The sequence below is a fragment of the Equus przewalskii genome, chromosome 16 (genome assembly GCF_037783145.1).
Source record: "Equus przewalskii isolate Varuska chromosome 16, EquPr2, whole genome shotgun sequence".
Lineage (NCBI taxonomy): Eukaryota > Metazoa > Chordata > Mammalia > Perissodactyla > Equidae > Equus > Equus przewalskii.
The window spans coordinates 11,685,508-11,712,556 of NC_091846.1; the positions used below are offsets into that span (position 1 = coordinate 11,685,508).

At 33.2% G+C, this 27,049-nt stretch overlaps 1 protein-coding gene across 16 annotated transcripts in view; it reads left to right on the forward strand.

The window, feature by feature from the left end:
- Nucleotides 1–27,049, forward strand: part of PDS5B (PDS5 cohesin associated factor B) — a 194,240-nt gene that overhangs the window by 75,335 nt on the left and 91,856 nt on the right. For all 16 annotated transcript variants that reach the window (XM_070577953.1, XM_070577957.1, XM_070577967.1 and 13 more), the window contains 6 exons: nt 5,676–5,756; nt 10,158–10,298; nt 12,445–12,560; nt 18,406–18,500; nt 23,973–24,118; nt 26,313–26,464. In XM_070577953.1, coding sequence (XP_070434054.1) covers nt 5,676–5,756; nt 10,158–10,298; nt 12,445–12,560; nt 18,406–18,500; nt 23,973–24,118; nt 26,313–26,464 — 731 coding nt within the window. The remainder of the gene's footprint in view (nt 1–5,675; nt 5,757–10,157; nt 10,299–12,444; nt 12,561–18,405; nt 18,501–23,972; nt 24,119–26,312; nt 26,465–27,049) is intronic.

Sequence of the window (27,049 nt, forward strand, 5' to 3'; positions counted from 1 at the left end):
AGTAGCAGTATACATTGAAATATGCCTAAAGCCTGTTAATGTTAAGGTCCAGAATTTGTGCTTATGTTCTAAATACAGTATCCTGCTTTAACTTTAGTTTTGGAGAGTCTTTTTCATTAATTAATATTAATAGATATTAATTGTGTTTAGTGTTTAATAAAACATGCTTATTAGTCACTAATTAAATAAAAAGAAATAATAGATTTAGTTCATTTGTAATAACTCAGTTTTGTATAGGGTATTTTTAGAAGAGTGAGTTAATAGCTACTTAGATGCTATTACATAACTTTATATACTGGGAGGTGCTGCAACCAATTAGGGTCTTAAGTAGAGGACAGTGTTAGTGGTGTGTGTGTGGGTGAAATTAAAAGGGAGGACTCTGCTAATTTGGAGACAATATGTTGATGACAGTGTTTCTTGCCTGGGTGATGTTAATCAAGGTGTGTTTATTTATGTTTGTGTGTTTTCTTTGAAAATGACTAACTCTCCTGGAAGCAGTTGGAAATATGGTTCTGTGATTCACAAGGAGTCTAGGTTAAAGAGAGGGGCACAAGAATCACCAGTATAAAGATCTGTGTAAGCTTAAGACCTTTCTGGCAAGATATAATCTAAGTTTACAGCTACACTGCATTCACAAAAATAATGCTCCAATCAAATGACCTCATAATCCAAAATTTCCAAATTCTTAAAGAAAATAGTGCATCAGTGCTGAAAGTTAGACACTACAAATAGCTAGATTAGACCTAAAAATTCAGGTAATGTATTTATTAGATAAAAATAATAAAGTAAATACTTTTAAGGATTAAAGACAATATATGAAGAGTTAAAAACATGATAACTAGATGTGTGAAAGGCAGAGAAGGTTAGGAAAAAAGTAGAAATGAAAAATGGTCTTTGAAATTAAAATTTTTACTGGGTTATAAAGAGTATTTAGAGAACTGTGAGATAGATCTGAGCAAAGTAAACAGACACAGTGAGATTAAAAAAACATAAAAGGTACTAAAACGTGAAAGATAGAATGAAAAACTCCAAGATGTTTAATAGTGATTTCAGAACACCAAGTAGAAAGTGGAGAAGAGATCATATTTAACTAAAACTTGGCTTAAAACATTCCAGAATTGACAAAAAGCATGAATTTATGGACTAGGTAGCAAAAGTGTCAGGAGCAGAATAAATAAAAATAAATCCTAGTCCAGGCACATTCTGGAGAAATTGTAGAATACCAAAACAGAAATAATCTATAAAGCACCTAGAGGGAAAAAGTATAGCTCTTACCAAGAAATAAAGGTTAAACAGATTGCTGACTTCTCAGTAGCAAGGATAGATGCCAGAAGATAATGGAACTGTATTTCCAAAGTGCTAAGGTAAAATAACTGCATATATTTATATCTAGAGAGAGAGTTGCATATCCAGTTTGAATGAAATTAAGATGTTAAATATTTACTTGTCAGTACATCCTTCCTGAAAGAACTACTATGTATTTTAGAATGATAGAAATTGAATTTAAAAGTACTGAGATACAAGAAATAGGGGTGAACAAAGAAATGCTCTACATAAGAACTGAGATATAAAACAAAAACAGTAACAAAATTACAGTGATTAAGCAGGTGTTAACAAAATGGTCCTAACTGCATACAAATAACACATAAGAGTGAATGGCTTAATAGAGTAAACAAGTGATATGATTCTGCTGGTGATCAGGAGTATAGAGCTGTTGATTACTTTTGAAGTTTAAATGAAGCATTCATGTTAAAGTTTTAAGGATTACAATAAAAGGAAGAATTATAATAAATGTAAGTGGCCCAAATTTACTAGTTAAGACAGATTGTCATATTGGATTGAAAACAATGCAACTGGTCATTGTTAATAAGATATAACATCAAAAATACTGCCACAAAAAGGTTGGGGCTGGCCCCGTGGCCGAGTGGTTAAGTTCGCGCGCTCCGCTGCAGGCGGCCCAGTGTTTCGTTGGTTCGAATCCTGGGCGTGGACATGGCACTGCTCGTCAGACCACGCTGAGGCAGCGTCCCACATGCCACAACTAGAAGAACCCACAACGAAGAATACACAACTATGTACCGGGGGGGCTTTGGGGAGAAAAAGGAAAAAAAAAAACAAAAATCTTTAAAAAAAAAAAAAATACTGCCACAAAAAGGTTGAAAGTGAAAGGATGGAAAAAGACATGCCAGGCACATACTAACCAAAAGAAAACTGAAGTAGCTTGTGTTAATATTAGATGTAATAGTCTTTACTGGATAAAGAAGGGATTTATACAATGATAAAAAGTTTAGTTCTCAGGAAGATATCTAAACTTGTATGTGCATAACCTCAAAATATATAAAGTATAAATGGAAAGAATTATAAGGAGAAAGAAACTCACAATTTGGTGGGCCTTTTTAACATATTTCCCAGTGATTATAAATCAGATAGCCCAACAGTTTGTAAGAATATTGAGGATTGGAAACTTGTAATAATCAATTAATCTGTCAAAAGAATAAATTATAGTGGCAATTAAAAAATATTTATGAATGATAATTAAAATGATATGTATTAATACTTATGGGATGCAACTTAAAGTGTTTAATCTAACTTTATAGCTAAGTGTCCAATTCAAGAAGTTATAAAAGCATCATCAGAATATACAAAGTATACAAGGAAGAAAACAGTGAAGAACAGAAATCAGAGAAAAGGAACACACAGTGGCGTGTCATAGAACCCAAAGTTGGTAATTTGAAAAGTGTATTAAATAGGCAAACCCTTGGCAAATTGAATCAGAAAAAGGGAGATATGGTATCAATATACAGTTCTAGAATGAAATGGGGAACAGCAGACATTAAAAAGATTACAGGACAGTTCCATGAACAGTGTTTTATTTGGAATTAGACAAAACAAATTCCTAGAAAATATAACTTGCCAAATTTGTCTCGAGAAAAAATCTTGAATAACTTTAACCAATAAAAGAAAGTTAATTGGTTTTAACAACTATATTCATAAAACAAACCAAAACCTTTCCTACCAAACAACAGTAGCAACAATAATAACAGCAACAACAGCAGAACTCAAATCCACCACAAAAGAACTTAAGCTCATCATCAGGAAATTTCTGTTAATCATTTAAGTGGTATATAATCCTAATATTCAGCAGACTTTTCCAGGTTATAGAAAAGGGAGGAATGCTCCACAACTCACGTTATGAGTGGAATGTAATCCTCATAGGGAAACTAGACAAAAGCAGGAAGAAAGGAGAATTATAGGCTAATTTAATTTAAAATACAGTCACATAAAACCGATATAAAAATTAGTAGGCAGTATCCAGGGTGGTATAAAGTAATATTGATAATGAGCAAATTGGCTTTATTTTCGGAATATAAAAATGGATTAACATTAGAAAATGTTAATAATAGACTAAGATATTTGTGTAAATTAAAAGATCAAAGAGAAAAATATCAGTAGATGTAGAAAAAAGACCATTTCATAAAATTCAGTATAATTTATGATAAGAACTCTTAGCAGGTTCGAAACAGAGGGAAACTTCCTTAAACTGATAAGGATACAGTAGCATTCTTTACTTAATGGTGAAATGCTGAAGCATTCTTTTTGAAGTTAGGAATGTTGTAAAGATGTCACTTCTACTTAGGAAAAAGGCAAGTATGCTATTTCTAGTCACCTTTAACTGAGGTCTTAAGTTAGTGGAATAAAACAAGACAAACAAAGATAAAAGAATTAGAGAGAAGAAACAAAACTGAAATTATTTGCACATGTTATGACTGCCTGTGCAGAAAACACAAAACAGTGTACAGCTGACTTTCCACAACAAGTAAGAAAATTCAACAAGATTGCTAAATATAAGATCAATATATAAAAATCTGTATAATTTCAAAAGATTGTCATTTGTAGCTTTAACATACCCTTGAGCTACTTAGAAATTTCAGCAAAATGTGCACGACCTTTGTGTTGAAAATCATTACAGTTGACTGAAAAGTGAAAAAGACTTAAATATGTTGCATGATTTGTTGTGTTTATGGGATGGGAAACTCAGTATCATAATGGGGTCAGTTCTCTGCATGCTAATAGATAATCCAGTCAAAATGGTAACTATGAATATGTGTGTGTGTGTGTCTAAGGCATACTGATTCTAAAATTCACATTGAAGTGCAAATGGCTGATAATGGCCAAACAATTTTGAAGAATAAGAAAGTGGAGACGTACCTTACCTGGTGAAAGACATTGTTTCCATAAGTCCCTTTGACTATAATTATGTAGTAATAGACAAAGGGACATATGAAAGTAATGAGAATTTACCAATGGATGCATGGTTATATAGAAATTTGAAAATGTGCGTATTACAGGGCGTTGGAGGGAATAATGGACTATTTAATGAATGGTTTTAGGACAATTGAATATCCGAATGGAAAATAACATTGCATTCTTATTCTACACCATACATAAAAATAAACTAGAGGTAGAATAAAGATCTAAATCTGAAAAGCGAACCTTTAAAATTTTATTTGCTAATATAAAACAACATCTTAACCTTAATGTGGAAAAGAATTTCTTAAGAAAGATATAGAGAGCAGAAGCCAAATGGGAAAAGATTGATGTGTTTGATTACCTTAAAATTAAAAACTTCTGTATGCTCTAAGACACCATAAACATTGTGAAAAGACAAGTATAGATTGAGATGTTATGCATATAATTGACACAGGTTTAGTGTATAGAATTTGTAGAGAAACTCTACAAATAAATAAGAACAAGACAAAACAGCCCATTTGAAAAATGACAAAGAATTTACAGAAAGTTATTTTTATATGCACGAGAAGGCGTATACAAGACATATTTAATATCTATGAATAGGAGAATGAGTAAATAAGCTTTAGCATATTTATAGTAAAATACTAAAACAGCAGTTAGAAATGACTGAAATAATACAGTACAAGCATCAGTGCAGGTACATCTAAAAATATGCTGAATGTGAGTTTCAGGATCTGTACAGTATTCCTGTTCTCTGTAATATGTTTAAACTGGAGTAGTGATTCCATTTTAGATCTTTGGTTGTGATTCCTTCTGTCTTCATCACAATCTCTTAGAAACACATTTTCTTAAAATATTTTTCTTGTACCCTTTTCTTTTCATAGTTTGCTATTGGGTATGTTTCTTGTTGCATCCCTGGACTTAACCTGTGCTCTGAGATGTGCTTGAGTAAATCTGCTTTCCCACAGCTGCCCCAGACTCTTGTCTTTCCTCACCTGTGGGCCTCCATTCCTGCCCATGCTAGAACCCGGTTCATCCTCTTATGTTTTGGTTGTTCTGGACCTGGAGTGAAACAGCCTATATTTGTTCTCAGCTGAATTGATTTGATTTTGAGACTAGATTTAGAGTGACTAAGTATATCCTCTTCTATTGAATAAACATTTATTGATCTTTCTATGTGGTTTACCTTATGCTATGAATGAGATATGAAGAGAATATAATTATCCTTGCTTGAAAGGGATCTTATGATCCAGTAGACCAGTTACTCTTAAGAGAAGAAAAGTGACACTTTGCCTTCTCTCTCTTATTCTAATTGAATCTCAGACAGTTTTTCCATTCATTTACTCAAGAGTAGCTTTTTGAACGCAGGTAATATTTTGTTTTTCATAGAGATATATAACATGGATATTGTTTATGTTTTTCAGAATTTGAACAAGCAAGCATATGATTTGGCAAAGGCTTTACTGAAGAGGACAGCTCAAGCTATTGAACCATATATCACCAATGTAAGTCTTCCTTGTAATTGGTTGTCAGAAGGAGTAGACAAAATTTTAAAGACTTCTAGAAGCAAAATTTCTGCAATTAGTACACACTTTTAAATTTTATGTTGTTTTAGTCATTAAGTAATGTATTTTGTTTCTCCTTCTTATTTAAAATTATTCTTGGTTAATTTTCTGGAAGTTTAGCTCTCACCTTGTTTGTTCATTCATTTGCTTCTTTCCACTTGCCTAGGAACTAAAACAGCTTTTATTTTGGTTATCAAGATATATATTTTCTTTCTAATGTAAGAAATAGAGTTAAATATAATTAGATAAAACATATGGAACTTTCCATTATTCAGATAAGTTGCTTACAGCTTTTTGGAGATTAAATTGGTTTGTACAAGAAGAAGATATGAGTTAATATCAAGACCTAAAAATTAAAGGCAAGTATGAATGGCAGGAATTTTGTCAAAGTAGCCTATCTTACTATCCCTGGGGTAGACTCCATGTGAATCTGCCTTTTCTGAGAAAGGGGAAGAGTTGGAATGAAATGAGCCCTTTCAGTATCCCAAATCTACTTATTTATGATTGAGTATCTTGTATTTATTTTCAGGAAAAATGTATTTTAGCTGATAGGTTCACATAGAAGCTTATTGTAGGTTGCATTTTCTCTCTACAGTTCTCTTGAGTTGCCCAGCTTTAGATGGCACCGCTCACATTGTGTTCCATGTGAATGGTGCCTCCTGGAACAAATCTAGAACACTGTTAGTGTTGGCCTCTGGAATAGTGTAGCAGTTCTCTCTCCACCTGCTTTTCACTCTCACCCACCTCCAAACATATAAAGGATGTAAATTTTCTGGAAAAAAGTGAGAAAGCAAGCCTTTTATAATTACTTATGTATTTGATTTTCCTGAAGCGTTGAGGAAGAATTTTTCTTGTACTATACAAAAAGTTGTCAGTATATAAAATACATCATGAAAAGATGTGCTTTGAAAAGTAATATGCTTTATAAAACAGTACCTTGGCAAATGCCAGTTTTTGTTTCTGGCTTGTGGCCTTAAGTAATTCTAAGCATGTGATGATTTAGAAATATGTTTGATTTGTAAAGAAATTGTTTTGGAGGGTAAATTTTGAGAAGCTGGAGAATCAAATTGTGTAATCTACCTTAATTAATAGCTCCAAGATTGGCAGAAAATTCTAAACATTGGTTTCTGCAAGTTTTGCTAGTCTTGGGTATTGGCTGGAGTAAATTGGTTAGATTGAGTGGATTGAGTTTTTTTTCATTATTGACTTAATGGCACTTGAAATGTGTAGACCCTGACTTAAGCATTCTGTGATTAATTACCAGCCTTCCCTTTTCTTATGCTTGGAGTGCCTCTGAATAACGGTCTCCATGACCCATTAGATACACTAGATGAGCTCCTCCTGGTGGTCATTTATTTAAATTGATATTCCTACGCCAGATGTTTTTTAGGGAAACACTTCCCTTTTTCTGATGCCTTTTTCTGGCATAAAAATAAGAAAACAATGCTATTCCATGTTGATATCTTTTATAGGATTGGAGAAATAAATATTTTATTGGGTAATAGAAAAGCAGTTCAAGATTATATATTGGAGCTAGGTTATTAGGTTCAGTATACTATTCTCTCAACTTTTGTCTATGTCTGAAAACATGTATAATAAAAGTTAAAGGTAAAAGGACCAGGGAACTTTTAGCAATCCCAGATAAATCAAGGTAAAAACATTTCTTTATCACTTATACCTTATATTAATTTCTTGTTCTTAGTTCTTACGTCCAGAAATAGAACCCCCCCACTCATACTTGCCTCTTATATCTTTATCAGGATTAGGAGAATGGTCTGAACACACTTTCAATTGTGTATTTCCAGTACTTTGTCCATTATTTTCTTATCTCTCCCTGTTTTCTTGTCCCTTTCCTTATTTGAGGGTTAGCCAAGAAGTCATTAAGAATTGCTTCTTTTTCTGTTTTATTCCCTTATAAGTCATCTTATTTTTCTACCTCAAACCTATACAATTACACGTAAAATTACCTTCTAGAACTTAATTGTCTTGTAGTAGGATAAAATGAATACAATGTTAAAATTATTCTCCACCTTTTTGGACTTGTACATATAGTAGCCGTTATTCATTTATCTTCTTTGTAGAGAATTAGAAGCGAAAATAGTGGTAGGATACTGAGGTAGTAATAACCCCACTTCTCTCTCTTTTTTTCTTGTGTCTTGTTGTTGTCATGCATATGGACACATTCAAGTTTGTTCTTTGTAGATAGTGATTCTCACTTATATAGGACTGAAGAAGGCACTGTGGTTTGTAGATTATTTTTTAAAATAGAATTTGTTGTAACTTGAGAACTCAGGAATAAAGGTAAAACTATCAAAACCAAAAAGTACATGGTGGCAATTCAAAAGATTTCCTACACGGATTACTTCTTGGTAATGTCATTATTTTTTTACTAGCTCTTTTTAATCACAAGTTTTAGGTAGACAGCACAAAGTAATTTTTTTGGACTGAAAGAAATGTATCAAGTCCATCTTGATATAAGTGAAATTTGGTTAAATTGCTTAATCTTGCTTAACCTTAATTTTTGCATCTATAAATTGAGGTTAATAATACTTGGGATGATGGTAGAGAATGTGTTGTTTAATGTGAAAACACTTTTGTGGTTAAAATTGACTGTTTAAATCTAAGGTAGAATTTATTCCTGACCTTTAACTTACTCATACTTCTTTCATTAGGAGGCAGTTGTTATAATTTAATTTGTAGTGTGAAAATTAGTTACACATTCGTCAGTGAAAGACTAATGTTTTTTGAAGGAAATACTTTAATCAAATCTGTATCTGCCTCCTCCTAAATTGTAAGCCCTCATGGAGGGCTTGGATTGTTTTACTTATATTTGTATCATAGTACCTGTTACATATTATTCATTCATAAGCTCAATATATATTGGGTACCTACTCTGTGTCAGGCACTGTACTAGGCTCTTGTTTTACAGTGGAGAAGACTGACTTAGTTCTTGCCTTTATGGAGATTATTAGTGTTAAATAGATGTTTTGGTGGAATGTATAAGAAGTTAAACCAGGGAATGATTCCCCACTCCCTCAACCCCCCTCAGATGAGTTTTCCCCAGATAGAAGAAGAGGATGGTTTGATCACCAAGGTGGCCAGGTTGGAAAGGATTATTGTTTTTTGTTAAGGAAAGGTTGATTTACTATTTTTAAACAGGAGAAAATTTGTGAATGGCAATGACAAAGCCACTATATTTTCAAGCTGAATGAGAATTTAACCTTTGATATCATGAAATTCTTTTCTCAAAAATTGATAAACAAGGAGGACAAATAAGTTATTTTTAAAACCAATAAAGAAAGAATAGTAAAATTTAATTTATTCTTTCCTCCCCTTCATGCCTAGGTAGTTTGGACAGGTTCACAGACCTAAAAAACTTCATTTAAGAGAAATTCAAAAACTAAAAGTAATCAGAAAAGACAAAGAAATGTAAAGTCCTTGACTTTGTACTTTCTGTATAGAAAACCTAATTAAGCCATGTTTTGTTGTTAACTGTCAGAGAGAAGAGATCAGGGCAACTTATGTGGTGTAAAGAGTAAAATTCCTTTTTTACAGAGACAGAAGTTACTGTTCTGAATACCTGGTATATGCTCTGGGTTAATTTTTTTTTATGTATTTGGAAGACTTTAAATAGAAAGGAACTTGACCATTATGCCATGTATTTTTACCAGTTTTGGTGGTAATATAGTGAATGATCTGAGTGTGGAAACTAGTTAGAGCTGGCTGCTTATAGAAGAAAATTGTTGAAATTTGGATTTTCCTGTGTTTCTGTGTGCTTTAAATTAGTGCTGTAAACTTTGTACTTATGTACACATTGTTTATCAGAATATGAAAGAAGACAAAAAGGATTAGACAGAGGTTGTTTTTCATTATAAATATAAAATTACATATTTTGAAAATGAAATTGGCTCCTACTGTGAGGGTGTAAGGCTTTATCTTAGATGCTGTTGGCTTCTATACTTGCCAAGGTGAACAAGATGTGATCCTTTGCCCTTGAAAAGTTTATCTAGTAGAGAAATTAAGACATGTACACAAATAACTGTAATACAGGATAAAATATGGTAAGTACCGTAATGAGGAATAAAGTGTATTTGGTAGGTAGGGTGCTTATTGATGAGTCAATACAAATTACCTATGTTTTATGGTGTACAAGGTGAGTTCCATATTTTATCCTTTCAGATAACCTGTAGTGGTTTCCCACCTACTGTTAGAAAATGTTTTGATTTTCTTAGTTTGACTTTGTATAAAATAAGAATGAGTTTAATTGAATAATAATAAAGATTTTAGAAAATTCGTTTTTTCTATGGTATTTCTATTAATGATAAATTTTCTTCTCAAAAGTTTTTTAATCAGGTTCTGATGCTTGGGAAAACATCTATCAGCGATTTGTCAGAGCACGTCTTTGACTTAATTTTGGAGCTCTATAATATTGATAGTCATTTGCTGCTCTCAGTTTTACCCCAGCTTGAATTTAAATTAAAGGTAACTAGTCTAAAAATAATATGGTTCTGTCAACCACGTTAGCAAAGAGCATTATTTTGTGGCTTTTTAATTCTTAAAGTGGTTTGAACTAAATGTTACAGATGTGATGATATATTACTCTTATTTATTTACATGTTTGTGCCTCGCCTATTTGTGTATCTCCAGTGCCTGGTAGATAGTAGCTGCTTAATTAATGATTAGTGGGATCGTATTTTTCTCCAGATATTTCTCAGATAAATTCTAGATTGTGGCTAACTTTTGAGGTCATAGCTGTACATCAAGCTTAAGTTTTCTTGATTGTGCCATAAAAATAGTTTAGGACCTGTTATCTGCATAGTATGAAATATTTTCCCTTTGTGCATATTATCTTATACTTGCCTAGGTTGAAACCTCCGTTGCTTTTTACATAGTTCTCTGGAATTTTTGGATAGCATGTCTCTATTGCCTTGACATTAAAATATGCCGTAAAATTGAGTTTCATTTGCAGATTTGGGGAATATTCATTTCTCTTTCAAATTATTGCAGAAAGGTTAAATAAAGCTGCTTATAATTAATAATCTTTGAACCCCAGTGTGCCAACCAGGAAAGTTCTTAAGTGATTTCTTTGTTGTATTTCTTGTTTCTAAAAATTTTGATTTGTCTCTTTCAAAACAACAAAATAAACAGTCTTTGTTGCTAGTGTGACTACCCCCCCAAACCAGCAAATAATTATTCTCATTTTATTCTGGCGTGTATTTTTGATATATTTCGCAAGTGAGCCTTTTGATTCACTGGCTTCTCTGCCCCCCTTTTTTATGTAGTTACCGATTTTGGTGAGGCAGGAGGCAGTCATACCTTTAATTATTTGTTGGTCTGATTTTCTCTTATTAAAATATTGAATACTAAAAGAAATATAAAAATAGAGAATTATCATCCCTGCTTTCAGCAAATTTAACATCTAGTATGGGAGGAAAAGGAAAAAAAAATCCAGATCTAAAAGAGGCCAGATGTTCTAAGTGTCATAAAAGATACAAACAGCATACAATTGAAGCAAAGGAAGTAGTATGTAGAAGTACATAGAGGTGGGAAGGTGCTGGGTGAATTTGTGGAGCACAAGAGTTATAGTTGGACAGTAACATAAAGTTAGTTTAAATCATCTCTGGCTGCACACTAGAATCTTCACCTGTGGAGCTTTAGTAAACAAGGTAGATGTCCAGGCATGAAACCAGACCAGTTGATCAGTTTCTGACAGTTGAGCCCAGGTATCAGTTTTTGTTTGTTTGTTTGTTTTTTAAAGCTTTAGAGGTCGTTCTAATGTGCAGCCTGAATTGAAAAGTACTTATTGAGAGGAATAATGAGAGAAATAATAGAGATGAGTTAGGTCATATTATGGGGGCTCTTAATGCTAGGCTGAGGTTTAAAATTAAAAAAAAAAAATTGGTAGCACCTTGAATGTCAGTGATTTTTGGTACGCCTAATTGCCATATTTAATGTTCCAGTCTAGTATTGTAGCTGACTTGTTCATTTAACCATTGTGTCATTTGTAGGCGATACCAGAATCAATAATAAAATTGAGTTTTCATTCCCAGGGTACCAACAATGTAGTACTTAAAGAAAAAATTTTAGTTTTTGTGTGTGCAAGGCTTCATCATATTGTTGAATTCCGTTATGAATCTGGTATATGTAGACGAACGGACTCTCCTATTGGGAGACCTCAGCACATATTTATTTCTACAAATAGCTTAATCAGTACAATCATACAGAATTCTCTGTTTACTGTAGGCCTGGCCTCTATCAGTATCTATTTTTAAAAGCTACAAATAGTTTTTCAAGGATTCTAAGTAGATTTGGTGCAAGTTAGTTTTTGAATTTGACTCTGAATTAAATAAGCCTCAACTGTAGGAGAGGCCTCTGATGTTTAAAAAGCAAACTTTGGGGTGCATTTTCATGTAGGGAGTACTGCTTTAATGTAATTTGAGATGATTAGAGCATTTAAGGTAATATTTAATTTTGTAAAAAGGTATATTGAGCATTTTTATGTGTAATTTTTAGTCTGGAGTTCATGAAAGGTTTTCTGTGGAATTGAAGGATAAGGGAAATAATGGGAAAAATTATTCTGAATATATCCACCTCATGGTTTTAAAGCTGTGATTGTGTTTTGTTTTAGAGCAATGATAATGAGGAACGCCTGCAGGTTGTTAAACTACTGGCAAAAATGTTTGGGGCAAAGGATTCAGAATTGGCTTCTCAAAACAAACCACTTTGGCAGTGTTACCTGGGCAGGTATATGATTTTGGTGTACTGTTTAAAAGTATTATTTGTTTATATCTACTTATTTTAAAACACCATCCATATTTAAGATTGTTCTCTGAAATCATAAAAATGAAGGATTTTATACTTCGAAATTTTCGAATGCCGATAGTGATTTGCCATATTTACATTTTCCCTTTTTCTTTTTGTCTTATTTTGTCCTTTGTAATTTTGAAAAGGTAATACTTTAAAAAAAGCTCTCTTACACATACCAAATCATTTGCGATGCAGCAAAAGCAGTCCTAAGAGGGAAATTCATTGCAATACAGGCTCACCTCACTGAACAAGAAAAAGCTCACATAAGCAACCTGAAATGACACCTAACAGAACTAGAAAAAGAAGAACAAGCAAAGCCCAGAGTCAGTAGAAGGAGGGAAATAATAAAAATAAGAGCAGAAATAAACGATATTGAAACAAAAAAGACAGTAGAAAGGATCAATGAAACAAAGAGTTGGTTCTTCGAAAAAATTAACAAAATCGACAAACCTTTAGCCAGACTCACCAAGAAAAGAAGAGAGAAATCTCAAATAAATAAAATTAGGAATGAGAGAGGAGAAATCACAACAGATACCAATGAAATACAAGGGATCATAAGAGAATACTATGAAAAACTATATGCCAACAAATTGAACAACCTGGAAGAAATGGACAACTTCTAGACTCCTACAACCTCCCCAAACTGAATCAGGAAGAAATGGAGAATCTGAATAGGCCAATCACAAGTAAGGAAATAGAAACGGTAATCAAAAACCTCCCCAAAAATAAGAGTCCAGGACCAGACAGCTTCTCTGGAGAATTCTACCAAACATTCAAAGAAGACTTAATACCTATTCTTCTCAAACTATTCCAGAAAATTGAGGAAGATGGAGTACTCCCTAACACATTCTATGAAGCCAACATCACTCTGATCCCCAAACCTGACAAGGACAACACAAAGAAGGAGAACTACAGGCCGATATCACTGATGAACATAGATGCAAAAATCCTCAACAAAATTCTGGCAAACGGAATACAGCAATACATCAAAAAGATTATACACCATGATCAAGTGGGATTTATACCAGGGACACAGGGATGGTTCAACATCCGCAAGTCAATCAACGTGATACACTACATCAACAAAATGAAAAACAAAAACCACATGATCATCTCAATAGATGCAGAGAAAGCATTCAACAAGATCCAACACCCATTTATGATAAAAACCCTCAATAAAATGGGTATAGAAGGAAAGTACCTCAACATAATAAAGGCCATATATGACAGACCCACAGCCAACATCATACTCAATGGACAAAAACTGAAAGCCATCCCTCTGAGGACAGGAACAAGACAAGGGTGCCCACTTTCACCACTCCTATTCAACATAGTACTGGAGGTGTTGGCCAGAGCAATTCGGCAGGAAAAAGAAATAAAAGGAATCCAAATAGGTAATGAAGAAGTAAAACTCTCGCTGTTTGCAGACGACATGATCTTATATATAGAAAACCCCAAAGAATCCATAGAAAAACTGTTAGAAATAATCAACAACTACAGCAAAGTAGCAGGGTATAAAATCAACATACATAAATCAGTAGCATTTCTATACACTACCAATAAACTAACAGAAAAAGAACTCAAGAACTCAATCCCATTCACAATCGCAACGAAAAGAATAAAATACCTTGGGATAAACTTAACCAAGGAAGTGAAGGATCTATACAATGAAAACTACAAGACTTTCTTGAAAGAAATTGACGACGACATAAAGAGATGGAAAGACATTCCATGCACATGGATTGGAAGAATAAACATAGTTAAAATGTCCATACTACCTAAAGCAATCTACAGATTCAATGCTATCCCAATCAGAATCCCAAGAACATTCTTCACAGAAATTGAACAAAGAATCCTAAAATTCGTATGGGGCAACAAAAGACCGCGAATTGCTAAAGCAATCCTGAGCAAGAAAAACAAAGCCGGCGGAATCACAATCCCCGATTTCAAAACATACTACAAAACTACAGTGATGAAAACAGCATGGTACTGGCACAAAAACAGGTCCACAGATCAATGGAACAGAATTGAAAGCCCAGAGATAAAAACCACACATCTATGGACAGCTAATCTTCGACAAAGGAGCAGAGGGCCTACAATGGAGCAAAGAAAGTCTCTTCAACACATGGTGCTGGGAAAACTGGACAACCACATGCAAAAGATTGAAAATTGACCATTCTTTTTCACCACACACCAAAATAAACTCAAAATGGATCAAAGACCTAAAGATTAGGCCTGAGACAATAAGTCTTCTAGAAGAGAATATAGGCAGTACACTCTTTGACATCAGTTTCAAAAGAATCTTTTCGGGCACTATAACTCCTCAGTTGAGGGAAACAATAGAAAGAATAAACAAATGGGACTTCATCAGACTAAAGAGCTTCTTCAAGGCAAGGGAAAACAGGATTGAAACAAAAAAACAGCTCACTAATTGGGAAAAAATATTTACAAGTTATTTATCCGACAAAGGGTTAATCTCCGTAATATACAAAGAACTCACACGGCTTAACAACAAAAAAACAAACAACCCGATCAAAAAATGGGCAGAGGACATGAACAGACATTTCTCAAAAGAAGATATGAATATGGCCAAGAGACACATGAAAAGATGTTCATCATCACTAATCATCAGGAAAATGCAAATCAAAACTACACTAAGATATCACCTTACACCCGTTAGATTGGCAAAAACATCCAAAACCAAGATCGACAAATGTTGGGGAGGTTGTGGAGAAAAAGGAACCCTCATACACTGTTGGTGGGAATGCAAACTGGTAAAGCCACTATGGTAAACAGTATGGAGATTTCTCAAAAAGTTAAAAATAGAAATACCCTATGACCCAGCCATCCCATTACTGGGTATCTATCCTAAGAACCTGAAATCAGAAATCCCAAGAGTCCCTTGCACCCCTATGTTCATCGCAGCATTCTTTACAATAGCCAAGACGTGGAACCAACCTACATGCCCAGAAACTGATGATTGGATAAAGAAGATATGGTATATATACACAATGGAATACTACTCAGCCATAAAAAAGGGCAAAATTGGCCCATTCGCAGCAACGTGGTTGGACCTTGAGGGTATTATGTTAAGCGAAATAAGCCAGTCAGAGAAAGACGAACTCTATATGACTCCACTCATAGGTGGAAGTTAATATATTGACAAGGAGATCTGATCGGTGGTTACCAGGGAAAACGGGGGGATGGGGGGAGAGTACAAAGGGGAAAGTGGTGTACCCACAACATGACTAACAATAATGTACAACTGAAATCTCACAAGGTTGTAATCTATCATAACATTAATAAAAAAAAAATTTAAAAAAAGCTGTCTTACAAAGTATTATAATCATGAAATTAAAATGTCTTATTACAAAGCAGTTGTTAATTCCAACTGAAAATACATCATTGTGAGATATAGCCCTTCCACCCAAAATTATATTTATTTAGATTATTTGAAGAGATTGTACGGATAAAGGTATTCACAGAAGTAGTAAATTAAGGATTATCTGTGGTCCTTCTCCTAACCTCCTTTCTACGTTTGTCATTTAAAGGAAATAATAACCTGGGTTTCTTGTATACTTTTAATGATCCACAAACCTCCTGAAATTGCCTACAGAATTTTGAGTGTGTTTGTATATTTCTCTTTTCTGTGAGAGGGGTTCATTTCATTACATTTCTGGTGATATCCCTGACCTTGAATATATTGAAACCATTCTAAGTACCTTGGCTGAAACCTACTTTGTCCCTGAGGATAAAGGAGGATTTCTTTTCCCTTCAAATTATCCTCATAAGAAATAATGCAATTGTCATAAATAAATAAGATTTAAAGACTTTTATTCTATTTTCTTTGTATTGAAATATTTGCGTCATCATCACCACTTTTCTTTCCATTTCAATACCAGAATTGTCAATGATTATGGTAAATTTAATCTCTTTTGGTCTTATTTTCCTAATTTGTTAAATGAGGATATAAGCTTTTGTAAGTGCTTGTTAAGCACTAAATTCTTAATCTGATTTCTTCTCTCTTATCTAGCTCAATAATAATATTTAACAAGGTGTGTTAAACTAATAAATATTAGCCCATTGTCATTTTGAGATGGTTTTCTAGACTTTTTTCTCTTAAATACAATGGAAAGTTCTTGGGCAATAGGTCAAAATATTTTATGTTTAAATTATGCAACTCAATTTAAAGTCCATTTTATTTAATTGTTAAAACAAAAATACAATTCTTACATATGGACATTTAATATATCTTTAAATCAGGACTTGGATTACCCGACTTTATTTTATAAGTTTTAAGGAGGAAAAATCCTAATTTAAATTTGTGTCACCTTTCTATTACATTGTAATTTTTCCTTTTAATCTTAAGGACAAAACTCACACATTATTAACAATTTTGAGAAGGTAGAGTATTTTTTAAAGATGTCTTATATTTGTAATAGTTACATGGTACATGTTTAGTTGAGAAATGGTAAAGTATACAGGGATTGAGCTTCTTGGATTCAAAACACTTGGGAAACTTTGTATGAGTCCATAGGCTATATTCTATAACTTTTTGGGGGTGGATGCACTTTATAGAGCAGTTTTTTCCCCCCAAATAATAAGCTTTTGCGAGTAATTTGGTGCTCATTTTTGAGACTTCCTTTTTTCTCCTTTATAATACTGAATTTTGTTTCTTAAGGTACGGGGTTAGACAAGATTTGGAAACCTTTTGATCTTACAGAATTAGGACATGAAAATATTGAATGAAAATTCTCACTTGGCTTTCATGTTCTTGTTAAAAAGATTTAAAAAAAAAAAATCACTGTTTTGTAGTCCATAATGATATAATGTATATTATACCTTAATTGAGCATCAATGGTTTAGAGACAACTAGACATCATATGCTTTCTGATGGAGGAGCACAATGCCATCTATGAAGTAGTCTTCTAAAAAAATGAATGTTAATATGATCAAGTCTCTAGATCTGACTATCAATTTGGAAGATTTAGGAGAGAGGAGAGCCTGTAAATTACATCAGAATGATACAATTAGCAACATCTAAACTGTGGAAAAACACTACAGAGACAAACACAAAACAGTTGCTTCACCAAATAAGCTATAAGGGAAAAAAAAGATGGAGGGGAAATGAAAGATTAAAAGACACTTAAATGACATATCAACCAGAGTTTTAAATTTTTAGAGATACATACTAAGATATTTACATTTCCATGTAAAAATTGGCTTTGATATTAGTGAAAATGTAATAATTCTGATGGTTAACTGGGTGGAAGTAATTTGAGCGCAAGTTTGGGTCATGTAAAATAATACAGGATTTAATACAAGATCTACCTCAAATTTGTGAATGCCCTAGGTTTAAGAAAGAATACTTAAGAAAATTCCTTTTCTTTTTAAACACAGTATGAGATTTATATAATGTATCTATGAACTATGTACACACATATACTTGCATAAACATATATTTGAAAGTATAATATTTATGGAAAAATTTTGTCATTCTAATTCTTGTATTTGAGCCAAATGTGTACTGTTTAAACATGCTGTTAAAAGCGCATAGTTTCTCACAGGAGATTGTCCTAGTTTGATGTAGAGGTTCCAAAGCATTCGTACATCTATGCTGTATCGAAAACTTTGTGTTAAGTAGTCTGGCTTAACTTTGAATTATCCTACATAAATTGTTTTTTCTTTTAATTAGAGAAATAAATATAAATTGAGTACAGATTAAACACGTATCTTTTGTTTTTTATTTTAAAGATCGCTGTGTGCCTTTGTATTTTATCAGGTTTAATGACATCCATGTACCAATCCGCCTGGAATGTGTGAAATTTGCTAGCCATTGTCTCATGAACCATCCTGATTTAGCAAAGGACTTAACAGGTACTATATACCCATAACAGCAAACATTCCTAGATGCTGTTTGGTGGAAAAATCCTTTTTATATATAGGAAAAAAGCCTTTTTTGTATTGTGATAGATGAAGTCTCATTATTTCAGTTCATCATCATGAAAGTTACTGTCTGAAGCTAGAATTTTTACCTCCTAGTGCCTACTTAGGCTAAAAACACTTATAAAAAGTCGGTTTTATTAGAGACAATAGCTTTTTTGTTTGACAATTCTAAAAATAGGTCTTGACTTTGAATAGATTATAAGACTTTAACATTCTTTACTATTTTGAGAACTTAGATGAGAATCATTAATTTGGAGCCTAATTTAACCATGCTAAATGGAGGTAACTTTTCTGAAATCTGTATCATTATAAGGCAGTTCAGAACCTCATTTTTGTAGTAATGAGAATATCATGCATTTGACGATTGCTGTTCTATTAATTTTTTTAATTATGAAATAGTTCAGAAAATACAGAGGAATGTAACAGGTCCTATGTCTTCCTCAGAAATGTTAGCATTTTGCTATATTTGCTTAAGAGATTAAAAAAAAGAAAAGAAATTGTAGAGATAGTTGAAATGCTCTCCACACACTATTCTCTTTCCTGCTTCTACAGAGGGTAACCACTCTACTAAACTTGGTCTGTATCCTGTTGATGTTTTCCTCTCTATGCCACATGTATGTCTGTCCATAAATCCTATATAGTTTTGTCTGTCATGTGTTTTAAAACTTATTGAAATGTCACTTGAATTTGATGTAGTTGAGCTCATTCCTATTATCTCATTTTGGGTTTTCTATTTTCCATGCTGCTTCTTTGCTTTCTTTTTTCTATTTTCCTCTCTTCTGCTCAATTGATCAGTTTTCTTTGTTCTCATTTTTCCTTTGTTTCCCCCGTGGGCTTGGGAGTTAACATTCTCTTTCATGCTTTCATTGCATAATTGATTAATGGACATCTAAAGTGAATCAACTCTAGCTTCTTTCTGAGAATCAAAGGCCTTTAAAAACTTTAACTCTGAGCACTGTCTTCCCATCTTTCACATTATTGTTTATTATTTAGTTATTTACTCTTTTTAAAACTTGACCAACTTGTAGTATATTTTAACTATGTTTTATTCCTTCTGAGTTTCTTCTGATAAAATCATAAAGTATATCCTTTTGTAATATTTTTGACAATAATTTGTCATAGTAATGCTTTCAGGTTTTATTGAATTCCTGTCAGTCAGATTTAAACAGCAGGCATTTATAAGTTTCATCCTTTTTAGGGGGAGATACCCTGGTTGGAACCCTCTGTCTACCTCTCACATCTGAACTTGGACTGCTTGCTCTGTGAGCTTCTGCTTTATAGCATTGATCTTAAGATGATCCATTCTTCGTCCCTCTTTTGCCTTCCCTCCTTGTTTTTCCCCCTCCTTACCTTCTGCATGTGTGCATGTGTGCACCTCTTCTGTTTTTCCCTTTTTTCCTCTTCCTCCTCTTTTCCCCTGGATGTCCTTTTACTGTAGCATCCTTTTCTTGTGTTATTGATGCAATATTCTCTGAGAAAATTAATGGTAGTATTTGGGGAGGTTTTCTTTTTCCTTCAAATGTCTGTTTCGGCTAACTTGTTTTTCCTACCTTTTATTTGATTTTGTCTCTTTTTTTCCATTTTAGAGGCTTTCCTCAAATGCTTGGCAATCCATAGATGTCTGCTCATAATTAACTGGGGAACTAAATTAACTGCTGTTTAGAAAGCCCTGACTGTATAGATGGGATTTTAGAGTGATCCGGCTGTGCTGTTGCTGGAAAACCTTTAGTTTAGATCCTTACTCTTGGACTAGTCAGATTCCCCAGAGATCCTATCAGGAGTTTAGAAGTCTAGTTGCTAGTGTCTTTGGGACTCCTATATTACTGCTTTATTCTTTTTTTATTATTGAGTAGTATTTCATTGTTTGAATACACCATAATTTGTTTATCCAATTTTTTCTTTTGATGGATATCTGGATTATTTTTGGTTTGGGCTATTATGATTAAGATTACTATGAGAATTCTTGTACAAGTGTTTCTGTGGATTTATGTTTTTGTTTCTCTTTAGAACTACTTAGGAGTGAAATTGCTGGTCATAGGGTAGATACATGTGTAACTTTATAAGAAATGACTAAGTTCTCTATATTAGTTGTACTGTTTTTCGCTTGCACGAGAAATGTTTGAGAGTTCTAGTTGTTCACTACCCTTGCCAACATTTTGTGTTGTCAATCGATTAGCCCCGAGCTAACATCTGCTGCCAATCCTCCTCTTTTTGCTGAGGAAGACTGGCCCTGAGCTAAGATCCATGTGCATCTTCCTCTGCTTTATATGTGGGACACGTGCCACAGCATGGCTTGACAAGCGCTGCATAGTTCTGCACCTGGGATCCAAACCAGTGAACCCCAGGCCGCTGAAGCAGAACGTGCGAACTTAAACTGCTGCGCCACTGGGCTGGCCCCATGTTTTCATTCTTTCTGATTTTAGCAAGTCTCATAGGTCTTATTGTTTTGTTGTTTTGATTTACACTCTCCTGATGACTAACAGGATTGAACATCTTTTTGTATGTGTATTTCTATATATTTTCTTTTATGAAGAGTCTGTTTAAATTTTAAACCCATCTTTTAAAAATTGGCTTTTTTGGTCTTTTTTCATGTTGATTTATAGTAGTTCTGTACATATTCTGGATCTTTCTTAAAGTATAAAATAATTAAAGTATGTTTTCCATAGCCAGAACTTTAATGCAAAGTTTACTATTGGCGAAATAAGAGATAGGTGTTTTGATTTTTTTATACCTATCTAACATATACTTTAGATGTGCATAATTTCACCAATAACCTTTTTAGTACTTACCATTCTTTTGAAAGTTTTGCTTTACCAAAAGATAATATATAGTTTCATTATTTATGAAACATTTATGTTGTTAGGTTGTATGATTTCCTAGTCTTTAGCCTATGGGCACATTTTAATTTTTGTAGTTGACTGAAAGCTCTGAAAAATCTAGGAGTCTAACTACTCTTTATGCATTTTTTTGTCTTCATCTGCCTTTCTCATCACTTGGTGCCTTGAATTTTTAAATGTTTTCAGGGTTCTTCTACATTGGAAATGAGCTTGTTTATTGTTGTCTCCCCCTTTTGGATTTCATCATTTTTCTTTGCCTTCTAGCATTTACCAGTCGTCTGTCTGCCAAAATTTTGTTGAAAGGTCTCTTTTGCTATGATCTCTTCTGTTGTTACTTGATTCTTATTTCATAAGATATTTTCTTAGGGTTTCAGGAATGAGCTGAGATACCTATGTGTTATACACACCCATTTATCTTACTTCCTTTCTTGACAGTATGTTTGTGAGATTCATCCTTACTCCTTCAGCCAAGTTTTGAGGGACATAGCCATATTGTGAAGAGAATTATTAGACGCTTTTGCTGTGCTAACCATCAAGAATTTCTTCCTTCTCCTCTGTTTTTCTTCCTCTGCACAGTTAATATCTCTAAGTTAATAGTTCTTGTGTATTTGTTTAATATAAATGATTTGTTTAGGGAAATTGGGATGCAAAATTGATGGTGTGTCATTGTTTTTTTCTCTTACTAGCACCTAAGATAGTATGTATTGCATCTGAAACAAGTCCAGTGAAAGATAAACTCCTGTATTTATCTCGGTGGGGAAATGAACTTGAGATATGTTTAACGTGCTCCATTTGAAATCAGTACTAAAAATAACTTTCTTTACTGAGTTAGGTAAAATAACATTTTGTTTCTTCAGAAGGTTTTTTAGTATGGTCTTTCTCATTTTTTGAGATAGTTCCTATTAGTAGAGATTGCTCAAGGTGGAGGGGCTTAGGACCTGGGACATTGGTTTTATGGGTGTTTGCATTGTCCAGTATTTTAATGGCAAGCATCTTTGCTGCAAACATTTTCACTGCATAACTAATGGCCATAAGGCAGTTTTGCTGTTAAAGATACGATAACAAAAAATAAAAAAGAAACATTATGGAAAATGAAAAACAAAATTAACTGCGCAAATAATTGATTTTATTTTGTGTGTTGTACCTAAGCACTTGTCTTCAAAGTCTTTCGTTCATAGTATCATACATTTTTGTTTTTCTGCTGGTTGACTCGTCTCCTCGTTTGGCATCCATTGCACTTTTTCTTTTGGGCTAAAATTTCTTCCTTCATTAAGAGAGTTATCAGTTTCCAAATACTAGGATGCGTTTTTGTAACTAAGCTTTGTATTACGTTGTGAAAGCCTTCTGCACTGTTTGTTCTTGGCCTATTGTCACAATTCCATTGATAGATGTGCTAATCAATGGAAATGTGGTGCTAAGATTTATATAATATGAAAATGGAAGCACTGCATCAATGAAGAAATGAAACCACAGTGTCAGCCAGTTGAAGCCAAACTGTCTACCAGTTGTTTTAGCTTTTCTGACAAAATTGCCAAACTGTCAACCAGTTGAAAGCAAACTACCAACCAGTTATTTTATCTTTTATGGCACAATTGCCTTACAGCCAATTAGTTAGGCAGTGAAAATGTTTGCAGCGAAAATCTTGTGGCAAAGTTGCTTATGGTGGAAGTGCCTAGAACTGTCTGCATTTTAATTATTTGTTAAACTGTTAATTTATAGAGAAGTAAATCCATTCACATTCATAAGCATTGTTTGTTGTGCCTAGGCATGGCTACATTTATTTACTCTAAATCCAAAGAACAGGATTTCATCTTACTGGTCTTATATGAGCTGAGTAAATTTATTTGTTAAGTTTATGTTCAGTTGCGGTGCCTCTTCCTTAAGCCTAATATATCATTACTGAAGATTATGAATTTTTTTGTTCAGCTTTCTCAGTGCCAGATCTGAACTCCTGTGTTTTTGACTTTAAAATCCTCCTCCATCCACTCATAATTGTTAAATGTTTCATTTCTTCTGTCTTCCCTTTAGCCTTTTTTAGTTCAATTAAATGGAATTGACTCATGGTCTTTAATGTAATTCTGTTTCTTGGCAGCCAGTATCTCAATTTTATTCTTTCAGTAACCACACTCAGGGTTTCTCTATTTAAGGGATAGAAACTTGAAGACTCCAGCTTTTTCCTAATAGAACAACTTGACTTGAGTATTTTAACCATTTAAGCAAAAAACAAAAGTGAAATATTTAACATTGATATACTTCTTACTTCATTTCCATGGTTTGTTTAATTAATCAGGTTAGGAACTCCTTAATCAACTATCCTCCCCCCAAATGGAGAGAGGATTTACTCCTCAGTTGCATGTAAACTACTGTGTTTTGACTGAAGGACTGATGTTCTTTCCTTCTTCCATCCCTTCCTTCCTCTCTCCCCTGCTCCTAATTTTTTTGAAACATTGAACCTACTATTTAGGTTTTGTTTTTGTTGTGGTTTACTTTCAAATGTCTTATCAATCTTTTAAAACATTTTAATTGTTAAAGTTCCATTTTGATCAAATAAAATTTTATCTTTCAGAGTATCTTAAAGTGAGGTCACATGACCCCGAGGAAGCTATTAGACATGATGTTATTGTGTCTATAGTTACAGCTGCTAAAAAGGATATTCTTCTGGTCAATGATCACTTACTTAATTTTGTGAGAGAGAGAACATTAGACAAACGGGTAAGTAGAAATAATAATTCATAGGTTTTCATTTTGAATACTTGAAGCTTAATAGTATCTCATTTGAAAATAATGACATTTAAATGGAATTAGCCCTTTTTTTGGGGGGGGAGGCATTTTAATAGTTGAAACAACATTTATGAGAAGGTTTTACTTTTTGTTACATTAAATTTTGTTAGTTTTTCTTCATTAAGATTATTTATTCTCATCCTAAAAATGAGATGGCTCTAAATGGTAATCAGATATTTAGCCTGCTCGCTAATTTTAGTAAGTGACTTTCGTGAAGACCTCTGACACAACTTCTCTTACGTTGTTGGCTCTCTTTTCTCTCTTTTTCCTTTCATGTGAGTATCACTTGGCAGTCTTCTAGCTGATTGTATTGTAATTTCCATGGAATAGAAAATAAAAGATGTTTTTAATTTCGCAAAGCTAAACCCAACCAGAGCAGCATGCTTCTAGCCTATCTTCTGTGACCCCAAACCTTCCTTCTTGAGTGAAACCCACTAGCTCCACTCATTAATCAGTGGCTTCTGAAGAGAAGATTATGTCTTGTTATGTATTACAGATAGCCTAGAATGTATTAGACACTCAGTAAATCTTTCAGTGAATGTTCATTCTTCCCTCCTCCCCATTGCCTTTCCTTCATGGCAGAGGTTTTACTGACTTAGACTTGAGTAATTTTGGTGAAAGATGAAAATCTTTGATATATTTAGGAGTTAATTAGCAAAAAAAGGGAAGACTGTTGGTAGCTGTGAATAGCTTTGACTGGCAAAATACTTTACAACATTTTAATAGTGCTTTTAAGATTGATTATGCAATCTCTATCATTTAATTCTCTTTTTGATAATGCTGGTTGTGGGTAGAGAATAGATGGGCAGGAATTGTATGCTTTCCCCTCTAAATCTATAAATATTCAGAACAATTTATTTTAACTGGTAAATTTAGACTTGTCCTTAGTGACTGTTCCACTGGGTTATTAAACAATGAAAAGGCCAAAAGGCACAAAGAGGGAAAAGGAGATTTGCATCATGGTAGGATAATGGCCTTCTAAGTGTTCAAGCAATCTTTTTCTTAGACTTGGAATTTGAAGTAAGGGTTTGTGTATTGTTGGGATCATAATTCACGTATATTTTTGATCAGCATGTTGTGTTCATTGTAGGGCTTCTTGGTTCATTCATAGAAACATTAATTGAGTACTGAAAAATAAGCAAATGTATTTATGTTCTTGGCCATCTTAGAATATGCTCTATCTTTAAATTCTCCTTAAAGCAGCACTTTAGGGAATTAGAGTTAGAGATAAGACAGGGCATTAGACAGAAAGGTTTTACAAACAAATTGAATTCTTATTTTATGAGTAAGGCTGTTGAAGTCTTTTATTTCAATATGTATGCGGTGGATGGATGAGATAAGGACTTTTCTTAATCTGTTGTAATTAATTGGAAGAAAAACTAAGGGAAGAATATTACTATGAATGGCAGACTGCAAAGGTAAAATGAATAATCTGTGCAAATTCATGAAGTTCTAAACATTACTAATGTCCTGCTGATTATAGTGCATTGTTTATGTAGAATTAAAGAATAACTTCATTCCAAGATAATTAAGCAACGTTAGCTATACTATAGTAAATATTTATTTAAAAAAATAGTTGAATACATTCCTGTTATACTTGAACTTGATTCCCAGATATACAAAATGCACCACTGATGTGTCTGTACCTTCAGCATTTGATAAAGCCAATATCGTATATACTTTTAATACAAGTATGCTTAATATAGACGGTATTTGGAAAAAATTTATAAGGGATGGGTCACAGTTTATTCAGTAAACTCTGTCTTTGCCTTTTAAAATTTGGTAGTGTGCTTTCCCTTACCACTTCTAAGTGACTGTATCTAGATTGTGACGACTTTTGTTTTTGGGGTAGGTGATAGGTTTAAGATATTAAAGTGTTAGAATTCTTTATGCATGATATAGCTGTACTTTACGTAGCAGATATATTAAGATGATACCTACATAGTAGATACATTAAAAAGATAGTTCTTTTCATATAGTCATTATAAATTGATATCCAGTAACTGAAGCTTGATGAAAATATATAGTGTAAAGTAAATTAAAAACTAGAAAACTAGACTTTCCTGAATTAGCATAATGGAAGCCTTCTTAAATTAAAGGAAAACATTTTTGTTCTAATTTTAAGTGGAGAGTGCGGAAAGAAGCCATGATGGGACTTGCCCAAATTTATAAGAAATATGCTTTACAATCAGCAGCTGGAAAAGATGCTGCAAAACAGATTTCATGGATTAAAGACAAATTACTACATATATATTATCAAAATAGCATTGATGATCGGTAAGTTAAGGATACTGTATGTAAAATATTTGGTGCTTTTGCTGTTGTATAACTGTCCTTGGTCTGTTGTTTTAGGCAAACTGTTTTCTTTATAACTTTAAATTACCTTCTCAGTTTTTACTGCAAGTTAAAGGGAGTAAGTGACTAGTTTTCTTCTCACCAAAGCCATAAATGAAGCAGTAATGTACATATAACTTTAGAGGTGGATATAACTTTTATGTTCATGTTCTTGCATTGTTTTTGAATAGAGTGATATTTAAAAGTAAGAATGTGTGTAGTTATAACTTAAATTTTGTTTTATAGATAATTGCATTATAAGGATCTGCATTCAGTTTTTTAAATAAAATTTTTTCAAATGAAATTCAAATGAGTAAACTCAGAATTATAGACCTTTTAAATTCAAAAAAACACAATTCTTACTCAAGGCTAAAAACCAGTTTATAAATTTATATAAAAACATTATCTGAGTATAATCTTTGTATTTTTCTATTCCAGCATAATGTTAGATCTTGTAAGGATCCTAACCATGTAGTAGTTAATAGACCTGTAAATCCTGCTTGCAGTCTGAGTTAATCTGATAGATTG